Source organism: Rhipicephalus sanguineus, chromosome 1, assembly GCF_013339695.2.
Source record: "Rhipicephalus sanguineus isolate Rsan-2018 chromosome 1, BIME_Rsan_1.4, whole genome shotgun sequence".
NCBI classification, from domain to species: domain Eukaryota; kingdom Metazoa; phylum Arthropoda; class Arachnida; order Ixodida; family Ixodidae; genus Rhipicephalus; species Rhipicephalus sanguineus.
Window position 1 is genome coordinate 251,921,972 of NC_051176.1, and position 13,374 is coordinate 251,935,345.

At 44.8% G+C, this 13,374-nt stretch overlaps 1 protein-coding gene across 1 annotated transcript in view; it reads right to left on the reverse strand.

The window, feature by feature from the left end:
- LOC119377801 (uncharacterized) overlaps positions 1-12,956 on the reverse strand; it is a 64,606-nt gene extending 51,650 nt beyond the window's left edge. The window contains exons 1-4 of the mRNA XM_037647109.1: positions 12,737-12,956; positions 12,132-12,208; positions 11,911-11,989; positions 9,084-9,201 (exon numbers count right to left, since the gene is read on the reverse strand). Of these exons, the coding sequence (XP_037503037.1) occupies positions 9,084-9,201; positions 11,911-11,989; positions 12,132-12,208; positions 12,737-12,802 (340 nt within the window). The 5' untranslated portion in view covers positions 12,803-12,956. The remainder of the gene's footprint in view (positions 1-9,083; positions 9,202-11,910; positions 11,990-12,131; positions 12,209-12,736) is intronic.
- Between the last annotated feature and the right edge of the window lie 418 nt (positions 12,957-13,374).

Below are 13,374 nucleotides of genomic sequence, written 5' to 3' on the forward strand. Positions count from 1 at the left end.
AAACAAGAGATGTTACCCCTCTCTGTTCCAACATTTCGTTCCTTTGAGGTTTTTTCATCGATGCTTATTATTCGAAACATATTCTGTATTTCTAATGTGCACTAATCGATCCGAGTGCCGAATTCAATAGACCGCTACACTGTTCGTTATTTGAAATTTTCGAATATTCGCACACCCCTACTGAACATTCTTAATTCCTGAAAATATGATATGGTGGCGAACAAAATGCTTGTCATATATTGACAAATTTAATATCCCTGAAGTCTGCACATCAGGTCAACTGAGAAGCTTGCAAGTGAGAAACATATTTTAACAAAAAACACGGCATGCAGGTAGTAGTAGCTGATGAAGTTAAGGGCAACACTGCAGCACCATGCGTAGTTTGGAAGGGATTCAAACCAAGATTGCAAATTGTAAACTGGCTTGGCTCAACACTCTTTATTTCACTCCAGTTCAGTTTAACTTCAGGGAAAAATCTATAAGTTTGCGAACCTGTTCGGCACAGAAAACCACCTTCAACACCTTGCACAATGTTATCGACTTAAAAGTAGAGCTGTGCGAATAGCAAAATTTTGGGTGCGAAGCGAATTCGAATAATAAAGATCGAGTGCGAATCGAATCGAATAATTTCGAATAATTTTCGAATATTTCTCAAACATTTTTCGAATAATTCGAAGTGAAATTACAGAAAAAGTTGCAGAGAATCTCTAAGTATGTTCTTGTGAGATCGCAACATGAAAGTGTTTCTTTTCGCTAGGTTGATGAAGTGCTGGTGGGGTCATATTTCATAGTTGTCGTTCTTATCAAGAGTGAGGCAATGTAGAGGCCGAATTGTATCTATGTACATGATTTGGTGCGACCAAAGTGTTGCCGACAACACTTTACAGGTGATAGGCAGAGATGCCATTTCCTCAGCCTCTTCTCCTCTTTCAACTGCTGTGGAAGGCCAACTGATGTGGTGGACAAGGGTGTGCTCCCTTCAAGTCCGGAGTTCCAAATCTGCCTTGTAGACGTCAACATATAAGAACATCTGAAATTTTGGATGCTAAAAAACTTCGGCGTCCGATTTTTCGGACTTCCTGCCCAAATTTCAGGTCCAAAACAGCATTAATTGAGCCCCCAACTCTGCCACATCTTTCATCTCCATGTTGGACGCAGCGTTTTCTTGAGTTAATACATTTGCGACCGTAGCGGAGCTCTAAAGGCCTCTAAAGGTAGCTTTGCCGCAATACGGGGGTGTGATGAGGTGAAGCATATTGAAAATCTACGGACCACTTCCAAACCGACGTTGACTGTCTTTTGGCCAAGTTCGACCGTAACGGACCTTGAAAGGCAGCTTTGCCGCAATACGGGGGTGTGATGAGGTGAAGCATATTAAAAATCTAGGGACCATTTCCAACTGGAATTTGTCTCTTGGCTAAGTTCGACCGTAACGGAGCTTGAAAGGCAGCTTTGCCGCAATACGAGACTGTAATGAGGTGAAGCATATTAAAAATCTGAAGGGGTCACTTTTAATCGGACGTTGACTGCATTTGTCTTTGGGAAGTTCGAATAGTTCGAATAGTAAAATTTCAGTGCGAATCGAATCGAATAGCAAACACTATTCGAAAAATATTCGAAATTTCGAATATTAGCACACCCCTACTTAAAAGTGCTAAGCTGAAACGCTCGAGGCAGTACTGCTCAAATGAGTGCCCTTGCAAGTTCACCAAGTCTTGTAATTTGCAATTTTCCATTTAATTTCCTTTTCATTTCCAATCGTGTTGAGCCGAGTGCAAGGCACATCCACAAGTTTTGTCTGGTTGTGAAAGGAATTGTCCACTGGTCAAATGGGAACAATAATCGAAGTTTTTACATATCTGAAATTTACTGAAAACAGCTACAGCATGGCATACTTGCAACGACTGCCACTGGACTGCATGGACAGCGCGTACGGCCCTTTGATGCACCAATACCTAAGCTATCTCTTTCACAGTTCTTTCTATTGCCTATCATACTGAGGACGGGTAAAACAGTCTAAACGACCGCCGATTATAGATTGAAATTAAATAAAACAGAAAGTTTCACAGAGTCTGTCTGGCAACAAAACTAAATTCGATGCATATACATCACATGTGAGAAGGCAGGCTTACATTAGTGCATGATCACATTGAAATAAATAATAAAAATAAGGGCATTACATCATGAATGCTTCTAGTGATGCGGTGCAGCCTACGTTCAGCTAAAGGTTACAGAATAATGCACCATTTTGAAGCAATACAAACAAGTTTCAACTGGTAAAATATTAAATTGCGATATCTAAATCAAGCCAGCAAATTGAGAGGCTGCACAAAGGCAAGACATGCTATCAGTGGTTATTAAACATTTTTGCACATGTGACCGCCTCCGTGTGTTTCATCATTACACCGCAATCACCATATCACCTGGAAGAGTGAATTTGAATCTGTCTCGACATGTTGACGGAAGCAAATGTTGTTACTTGTACTTTAAGTCAGCTTATTCCAAACCGATACTTTTTTAGGCTCAGGTTCAAACTGATTTAAACACCCTAATTCAAACATGGCTATGCATGGTTTTGCAGACAGCAAATTCATAGGCTGCCCAAGGGAATGCATGCTTACTCAATGGATAGTATAGCAATTACTGTGCATACCGTATATACTCGTGTAAGGGCCGCACCCATACTTTGGAGGGGGAATTTCAAAAAAAAAAAAATCAAAAAGTCCCGCCAGAAAAGTGTAGTTAGTTAAACTGCAGCTAGATGGCGCTGCCAGCTTTTCCGCTTCCGCCGACCTCGACGGCGCCATTATTGCTTTGTGTGGCGCATCGTTGGCTTCGTGTGGGTAGCTTGCCAGTGTTTCTTCAGATCGGTGTTGTCGGTGTCACTTTGTCTGTAGTAGTGAGCCCTGTTTGAGCCATCGCAGGTGAGGGACGATGGGCCGGCACTTGAGATCTTTCACTGCAGCCTTTAAACTGCAAGTGATTGAATATGCCGAGGAGCACGGCAAGCGAGAAGCTGGACGCAAATTTGACGTCAATGAGAAGCGCGTGCGTTACTGGATGAAACAGAAAGATGCCCTCGCCGCTACCAACAGGAGCCGAAAGGCATTTCGCGGAAAGAAGTGCAAGTACCCGGAACTCGAAGGCGAACTTGTCAAATATGTCATCGACACTCGAAGGGACGGCTACGCCGTCTCAACTGACATGATCCGCGTGAAAGCCCTGGCCATCGCTCGCCACATGGAAATACCCCAGGCACAATTCAAGGCAAGTCGGGGGTGGGCTACGCGGTTTATGAACCGTAACCAGCTCTCCATCCGCCGCCGAACAACGCTTTGTCAAAGGCTTCCAAGCGAGTACGAAAGCCATGTGATTAAGTTCCATCGCTTTGTAAATGGTCTCAGGAGGGAGCATGAGTACGACCTCTCCCAAATTGGGAATGCAGACCAGACTCCTGTGTGGTTCGATGCACCAGAAAGCACCACAGTGGATTTAAAAGGTGCGAAAAGTGTGTCTGTGCGCACGACCGGCGCAGAACGTCAAAGATGCACTGTGATGCTGTGCATCACGGCAGACGGCAGAAAACTTCCGCCGTACGTCGTATTCAAGCGAAAGACTCTCCCTAAAGAGAAGTTCCCTCAGGGAATCATCGTATGTGCCCAGGAAAAGGGTTGGATGTCCGAGGAACTCGTGGTAGATTGGATAAAGACCGTCTGGGCAAACAGACCTGGAGGCCTGTTACAACAGAAAGCCCTCCTTGTTCTGGACAGTTTCAGGGGCCACTTGACGGACCGCGTGAAGAACCGACTCGCCACGACTCGTACGGACTTGGCCGTTATTCCTGGAGGACTGACGAGTGTGCTGCAGCCGCTCGACGTCTGCGTTAATCGGCCGTTTAAATCGGAATTTTGCCGATGCTACTCGGAATGGATGGCTGGAGGCCATCATGAGAAGACCCCTACAGGACGGCTGAAGCGGGCATCGCTACAACAAGTGTGTGCGTGGATTTTGAGTGCGTGGCGTGCCGTGTCACTTGAAACAGTCGCGAAAAGCTTCAGGGTGACTGGAATTTCAAACTGCATGAGCGGCGCTGAGGATGAATGTCTCTGGGAGGACGCCGACGCCGAGGCGAGCTCTTCCGAGAACGAGGACAGCGATAGCGAAATGGAATCGGAATAAAAACATTCCTGGAACGTCATTTGCGACTCTCTTACACTCTGCTACTGTCGCGGACACAGTGCAGACCTTCGATGAGCTGTCATCGGCCTGATTCGTGTAAGGGCCGCACCAAGCAAAAATTTCGAAAAAAAAAAGTGCGGCCCTTACACGAGTATATATGGTAAGTGACCATGTTTTTGTTCAGGAACAGGATCATCTGCAGAATAATAGCTGTTCTCAAGGCCAGAAATACTCTGATGAGTACATCTGCACCAGTCTGTCCAAGTAGACAATAACTGCTGTTGCCTCATTATCTGAATACAGTTGAACCCGAATATATCAAACCTGAAGGGGGTCACAAAAGGGTTCTATATATACGTAATTCATAAATAAAATATTGTATATATTGAAAGTATACTCAAGCAGATTTTACAACTGTTTGATACACACAATAATTCATTCTATGTGGGTTCGATATATAGAGGTTCAACTGTAGTTGAACCGAGCTGGTCTGCAAAGATCAGGTGCCCAAAAGACAAGTTGACTGGTTATAAATCAGAATTTCTCTAGCCCTCATGATAAAAATTATATATCCATCTTAGTGAAACAACATAATATATGAAACAGGGCACACAGAAATGCATTTGAAGACATGTCAGCTGTGCCCCCTTTTGTTCAAATGGCTGCAGAGAAGCAATGACAATGTCCTTTGCATATGGGGCAGTAAATCATACAAACTCCAACTCTTCTTTGCACAGTTCCTCGTTTGGTGCATGAATGTAGCAGCTTTACTGAAATGGTGCAGACTGCCGAATTTTCCCATTATTGCACATAGAGTGCAAATACAAGTATTTTGCATCCCTGTAGAGACGATCCGACAGATCAGCCCCAAGGACTCCCTCCCGTGGCGAGTCAAACGTCATCAATGCTGCATCATGTTTTGTGTGTGTTACACTGGCATGTATATGTTACATTATTTGTATAATTTGGCTAGCTGGCTCACTATGTAAATAAACTGGCATGTAATGATTATAATATTAATATCCAAGGTTTGATGTCCCAAAACCCGGTATTATTATGAGAGACGCCGTAGTGGAGTGCTCCGGAAATTTCGACCACCTGGGGTTCTTCAACATGCGCCTAAATCTAAGTACACGGGCCTCAAACATTTTCGCCTCCATCGAAAATGCAGCCGCCACGGCCGAGATTCGATCCCGCGACCTTCGGGTCAGCAGTTGAGCGCCATAACCACTAGACCACCGTGGCGGGGGGCATGTTATAATAAGCAAGATTCGGCTGGCGGTCTTGCTATGTAAAAGGCGCAAATAAATGTCCATTTGTTTGTTCAATGGTGTGTACTACTTCTGTTCCATGAGCAAGAGAGATCCCACAACCCATCTACTGTACATCAACAAAATGAGCATGGCAGAGTTTTTGAAATGCGCCCACTAGTCATACACAAATGCACTTTGTGTGCTGGCTTTGCTAACTGTGCTTTTCTCGATCAAGCACAGAAATTATCAGGTGCCTTCGAACAATTTGGTACTTGCAGACCCCCCCCCCCCCACACACACACACACACACTAAGTGCCGCTTACAAAACCCACTTTTAAAACCCTCATTGTAGCATAGTTGGAAGATAATTCTTTCAAGAAACTTTTCTCTGACAGCCATGAAGAAAAAGTGTTGCAATCGCTACGATGGGCAGCCTCCAAGGAGTTCTGCCTCTTGGTTTATTAGAGCCCTTACACCAGGCTGGAACTGCTGTGGAAACTAACGACTCCTAACAGATTTAAATCCAAAGCTCACTGAAGTTGCTAAACATGGATAATAAATTTTGTGGAAATATGCAAAATAAAGAAAGTTTCCGGAAAGGGAATAACTATTCCACACCTCACGGCAACACAAAGCAACAGAGGTTTCACAGGAAAAAAAAAAAGCTTCACAGTTCCTCTACCACTTGACCTATATGAATTTTCCTTCAATCATGAAGCTTTCCAATAAATCCATATACCAGGGAATAGCTTTCTGCGACTATGCAGCCAAACTACAGACCCGTAGCATGCATGTTATAGTGCCACTGGATACAGCTCCAAATTTAAGTGCTTGCTCGATAATATATCAATGCACTGTTGCACTCAGATTTTCAGACTGAATAATATTTTGAGATACTTCAAGCATTTTATGTTAGGCCCCAGTGAGAATTTATGCCAATTAACTATAACTACATCACAAAATTTAAAAAAAAATACACATTTTCAGGAACTCCCAGGACTGTGCTACTTTACTACCCTCCACCAGCAAGGACAATGGGAAATTCACTGAACTCGCACATACCAGGCACATTACATGTGCAGTACGTGGCAGTCAAGAAGAATCTCACTCAGATTTGGCGAGATTAAAACAGAAATAAACTATATTTGTTCTAGAGATTCCAGCCTGCCAGACATGGCACAGCCACTATGACAGTCTTTGGAAAAAGCCCGGCCCTCGCACCGCATAAACTAATATTGAAAGTGGTGTCAAGCCAGTCTGGACTACTTCTGTAGACATATACTATGTACATGTGGGGTAGCTCTGGCCCTGTAGCTACTGCTGCACAGCCACAGATGTTGACCCAGTGATTAAGTGGATGACAATGCTTTCACTCAGGTTATGAACAGTGTGCCAGACAAAAAGAAAAACAGCCATGCAAAACTGTGCACAGTACCTCTGGTCACATAAAGGCATGAAATAATTCTAAAACAGAAAAGTTATGGAGAACCAACCCTAGCTAGCATTCAAGAATGCATTTAGCATGCTTTGGAGGGGGAGTCATTTGTGGCATTATGTTCCTCTCTGTTATGGGTGATGCCCTCCCTACCACCATGGCAGGGAACCTAAATGCAAGAGCTATCTTGCATGTAGGCTACCTTACCCGTAAGCAAACCTCATGGACCTGTTTGGAACCCTATGGGGCGTCTAAACAGGAGAGCATCTAAGAATTCAAGTCCAATCGTCTTGCCATGTGCAGTCAGCATGAAACAGCAGTGCTGTACCATTGATGGTACAGCACCGCAACTTTAGGTTGAAAACAACCACCTTATACCTGGTGAATAATCGCTTTTTTTGCCATCATCAGTGTCTTGTAGTTGCCACGTTTATTATCCACAATGGTGCTGACGCAGATCAGGCCAAGCTGCAGAAACATCTGACAACGCCAACCCTCAAACACTAAAAGGGAACGACGTTGGGCTAGTTGGTGTTGCAGCGATCGTATTGTCGTTCTTTGTCCGTGCTGTATTCATATGTGCTGTCATTCACTTTTTCAAACCTCAAACGCCAGACCAAGCTGCCTTCAAGCTTGGCTTGGCCTGCGGTTTGGCTGTGGTGGCCATTCAATAGATACGTGATGGGCTAAAGCAAAAAAAAGCAACCATCACGTGTAGCAGACAAACATAACCTTCAATACTGGCAATTGTAATTTCTGCGTGGATTACACTGGCACAATCTCCAGCCATAGCCTGTGCAACCTTTCAGTGCTGACAACCAAGTAAAAATACTGTAAACATCGCTGTCATGGCAGTTGACATTTGACCAGCCAGTCTGAGTCCGAAAAATCAAACGGCGCACTGTGGAGCGTCCGAATTTTCGGTCATGAGTTTATATTACTTCAATGGGACGGGTGGCGCCGTCACAAAGGCGTCCGAATAAACTGTTGGCGACTGTATTGCACGAAACCACCAGCACTACACCACACTGCAGAGAGTAACATTGTGCAGTGCTGTGTAAGACTATACTGTCTTCTGGATCAGTTCACGAAAACAGTACGACGGGGACATGAAAGTGGCTTCAGATCCCAAACAATGCTAAACACTCAAAAAAGAGAGAGAGACCAGTGCACATCAATTTTGACTGCCTCAGTTCTTAAAGAATCAAGCATCAATTCCTTAATACAGTAGAACCCCGCTGATACGTTTTTGAAGGGACTGTAGGATATAAACATAAGAGACGGGAAACGTAAGAGCCGAAAAACAGGAAAAACGGCAAAATATTTAGTGGTACAGAATTTTATTTCAATTCTCACGAGCAGCACGAAAATTGGCGCGCTCAGCCGCGATCTAGTCGATGGATAGAAACGCGGAGCTTAGGACAGCCTCATCGGACGGCCTCATCCACAGAAATGTAATCAACGTATGTGATTTTTTTAACACCAACAGGTGTAGGCATGAAAGAACTAAGCACACGCAATCACGACCGGCGCGGCGAGTCCGACCGCGAACCGCACGCACGACCATGCGAGCTCCAACCAGCTCGAACTCCTCCCATTCTCCAACAAATAACGATGATGATGAGTCTACGCCAACGCGATGGCAGAAGTGAATGCCAATCTCGAAGGCCTTGCTTTCGCAAGCAATTACGTCATACACGCTATGTTTGTGCAATACAGATCTCAAAGGCTATGCTTTTGTCAATAGTAAATGCCAATCTCGAAGGCCTTGCTTTCGCGAGCAGTTACGTCATAGACGCCATCTTTGCAATTTGAATCTCGAAGGCCATGCTTTTGTTTGCATCAATTGAAAGATTCCGTTGCTTGCGCCTCTCATGCGGCTAATATTACGGTCAAATGAGGCCAAGCTGCGTGAAAATGCACCATGGCCGCTCTCTTTCGTAGTCACTCGGTCGGCTCCGAGCGCACTTCGCGACGTATCATACGGGAACGGTCCGACAGTTACGACGTAACAGCGGGGTTCCCAATACATTGTATTCTATGGGAGCTATGCCGGGACTGGCGGAAAACGACGTAACAGCCGGGAAAACGCAGCAGTGAGGAACGTAACAGCGGGGTTCCACTGTATGTACAGAATATCCAAATGCTTGACATACATATTACTCAAGGAAGTGAGAAGCAGCTGGGGACACTGCCAGTTCAATTTGCAAACTACCTGGAGCTGCTTGCTGCTGTGACTGCATAGATGTCCCATATGACTGTTGGCCAGGCATGAGGCCACCTGTAGCGGGGCTGCCTCCTTGATCAGGCCCTCCTGGACCACATGGTGGTGGCTGTGATAGACAGGCAGCAATACACAACCCGATTTTGCCATAATTTCTAGTATGAACTTTCCAATGTTTTCAGATTTGTGAGCCCTACTAGTTAAAAGGAAAAATTAAACAGCAAGATTTAAAAAGGCCCCGAACTATTTCACAAGATTAAAAAATGTCTTGGAACGAGTTAAGTGCCTCCCAAAAGTACATTATTCGAAGAATGTGTAAATAGGTCCTATAGTCTGATACAAGTTTAGGCGGAACTGGCATTTCCTCCTCAAAGGCTGATGAATATGAGCTTCCACTAACAGACGCACACTCTAGACTGATGTCACGAGCCGGACTGCCAGCGACTCCGCTGTGCAGCTGACTGGGACTACTACTTTAATCGCGGAGGCAATTGGTTGTCACGGTTCGTTCATCTGGACAGCCCATGAAATATGAAATAAAACCAAGTGACTGTGCTCATGCACCACTGTATTGCAGCGCTCTCAACCATGCTTTGATCGAAACAATCGTGCTCGCAGACCGTGGCGAAATTAGCGGCCATGGCTCTAGGCATCAGCTTCACAGCGCATCATTTTTTGATGGAGGCACACAGCAAGGAAGTGCCATCATCCCTGATAAGCAATAAGTTGATGGTCCACGCACAGTTTCGCTTGAAGCATGGCTGAGGGCGCTACAACACTGTAGCGGATGAGTGCAGTCACGTGGTTTTATTTACTATTTTGCGGGCTTTCTTTAAAGGGGCTCAACAACCCTTTTCCAAGTGGCTTCATTAAAGGAGTTTATAGCCTCACGATTAGACTGGTGAAAAAATTTTTAGAATGTCAAGTACAAGTGGAGTTACAAGGATTTGCTTTAAGCGTTTTCTTTCTCCTTTCATACCAGCAAGCGCACTGAAAGTTACGCGAGGGGGGGGGGGGACGGGGCGTGGTGACAAGGGGGCAAGTTACGTCCGTTCGTCAGCGCGCATCACGACATTTAGCACTTTCTTTTCTTTCTTCTAACCCATGGTTTACTTTCAGCGTGATCGTGAGTGATCACACGGGCACGTCGCTGCATCCCGCAGTGACCACAGCAACTATCTTAAAAACACAGCGCTAATTTATACATGGACAGAAGAAACAGCAAACGAGGACTGGCACTGACTGCCAACAAAGCTTTTATTGTGCGTGCACAAGTATATAGCTTATGAAAGAAATGAAAGGGGGGGGGGGAGAGGGAGATGGATGCTGATGCACGAGGTACTAAAAACAGGTGTGTAGATGGTTAAGATCGCTGTAGGAAACTGTATTCCTTGTCAGACAGGGTGGGTGACGGGGTGCTGACACACACTGAGCCTCTGCGCATCATCGTAAAAGTCTCGAAAATTTCTAGAGCGCGATTGTCATTGTAGTTGCGTAGTACCTTGGTGTCTTGAAGCAGAGGTGCGCATCAGCATCCATCTCCCTCCCTCTCCCCCCCCCCTCCTTTCTTTCATAAGCTATATATTTGTGCACGCACAATAAAAGCTTTGTTAGCAGTCAGCGCCCGTCCTCGTTTGCTGTTTCTTCTGTCCATGTTTAAATTAGCACTGTGTTTTTAAGATGGACCCGTACCAACAAGCTCGCACCCAAACTCTTTTAGATCAGCAGTAACTATGTAGCTCATGATGCTCAAACCAGCCAATGGCCGTGGACTTATGGCGCAGTCACTTGAGTTTACGACATCATTTGTCGAGAGAAGAGCGAGCGATTTCTAGCTAACTTTGAGAATTGTAAATTCCAGGCCTATAATGTTTGGTTGACATGTTAAAAGAAGCCTCGACTACCGATCAGCAGCGTTTTGCGACCATGCTGAAAAAGTGTTGCGGCGCCCCTTTAAACGCCGGAAAAAATCATTACACAGCACGTACATTGCAAGTAATTACAGTAATTTTATTACCGCCAAGTCTGATTCATGCACAGCGAGCTGCCCTACATTTCAGAAGTTTACTTTTGCCTTGAATACTGACACCGCCTTACAAGCACTGTAACACACTCATATGGCTTCAGACCTAACACAAAACCCCTACATAGCCACAGTAAGGACTGGCTAAAAAGTCTTGCACAGACTTTGCAGACGGACCCTCAGTCTCCTCACAGTACAAAACCAAAAAAAGGTTTGAGCTTTGAGCACACATGTAACAAATAAGATGTCTTGCTACTTCAGGCCTCAGCCTAGAATAGGGGTAGGAAATGTGTAGAGGCACGATGAAGTAGGCCTTAAACTTTTTGCGCTGAACAACCAGCTCTGGGCTGTCTGGCAGTTTGAGGATGCCGTCTAGTCCAGGGACTCTGAGCCGCCAAAATCAATACTGACAGCCCATTCTTTACAATACAGTTTATTTCTTCTTCAAGGATCAATGCATTTGCTAAAACTGACTTTTTTCTGAGATTCTGTGTTCCAAAACATTTTTGCACTTGGAAGTACCCCACATTGGTGGCATCACGAAACATCATGACAGCGTTGCCTACGCAGCATCAAATCACTAAGCTCTTCTATGCTTACGGCCAACTGTAGATTTACTGCTGTTTAAATTGACCATGCAGCAGCACTTTTCAGTAATATAAAAGGCTCCATAATAGGTGATAGTGCACAAGCCTAACACTAAATTACCTTTTCATAAGGAAGACTGTTACAAAATATCAGCAAAAGCGTATGTATATATCTATGGTACTTAGTGTGCCCAAAAGTAATACTTACAAGTGATGCCTGCACCACTGGACCAGCATCTGCCACTGATGCCAAGTAGACTAGATTCCTGTGCAAAATTTGCTGATACCTACAAGGTGGAAAGCAAACTACACTTTTTACACAACCTTAACACTGAGAAAGGAGTGCATTAAAAACAGAACTACAGGAGTTCCTTTAGCACATTCGACACATTTGAAACACGAAAGCATTGAGTGAAAATCCATACTCACTGCAGACATTCCGAAGCTTTCCCTTTGTTTTGATAGTCGACAATAGCTTGTATTAGTTGGCTATTTTCATCCAGCATCTACGGCGAACAAAACATAGAGCCGGAATTATTGAAGTGCTCAGAAGTTGGGCGCATTTCATCATACGTTGTTGCTATATTGGTTTCAAATATAATGAACTCCACGCTTGACAACGTATGCTTTTCAGTAATGAATTCCTTCACTAAACCCGAGCAGAGCAACACTAGCACAATTATTCAAAAGTGCCGAAATTGTTGCCATATTGGTTTGAACCAGCAGAACCTAAGGCGTGACAGCCCGAGCCTTCTAGTACCGAAATTCTTCACTAGGCACGCACGCACCGGCGCTCACTATAGACAAAACGAACAATTACGCTACGCGCCTTTGGCCGTTTAAAAGAACCGCATAACGTGCCTGTCACAACATCCTGCATATAATGGATGCTCGTACAAATTATCACGCCCACCAGTTGTCCTTCAAGAAGTGAAAGCAACTGGCATAACTCTAGCGCTCTGCTAGCAAAATGAAGCACTGCTTAACGTATTTTCTGCGCCTTAGGAAGCTTAACAGCGCTACAAACTACCAACCTTTTGTATTTGAGCCGGACTCGGGTTATGTCGCCCTTTCTGCTGTTGAGCAAAGGCGACCGACATGTCACTTGGCTTGATGGGTCTTGGAGGCAGAGCACGTGGGGTGTTGTGCTCAGCAGCACCAATTAATGTACGGACAAAGCGCGAAAATGGAAAAATGACGACCTGCCTACATCGGCGGTACAGCGAAGCCAAACAATGGTTACGCGAAAGGAAGCGCGGATGCACAGTGTTCCTAGACGCGAAGAGCACGAATACCGGGAACCAGTGTTGCCGCGATATTTTCAGAAAAGGTTGGTTGGTTGGTTCAAGTTGGTTGGTTCCTCAGTTCTTTGGCTCAACCCACTGCGGGGGATAGGCCATGAAGCGGACGGTGCCTTGCTTAGGAAACTAATTCACTTAGTGTAGGAAAAAGTTGAAATGAAATGTTTGAAATGTTTAGGTGATGATCAGAATTTTCGAATCGAAACTTTTTCTTCTGTTTTCCTTTCAGTTCAGTAAAGTTATTGTTTAACTCCGCAGTGAAAAAAAGTAATGATTCAAATCGGAACGTGCCGGCTTACGTTCGCTTGCACCGCCTAATAAATAAATACCAAAATCGTGAGTTGGGCTAGTTTGTGGATGTTCATCGTAAA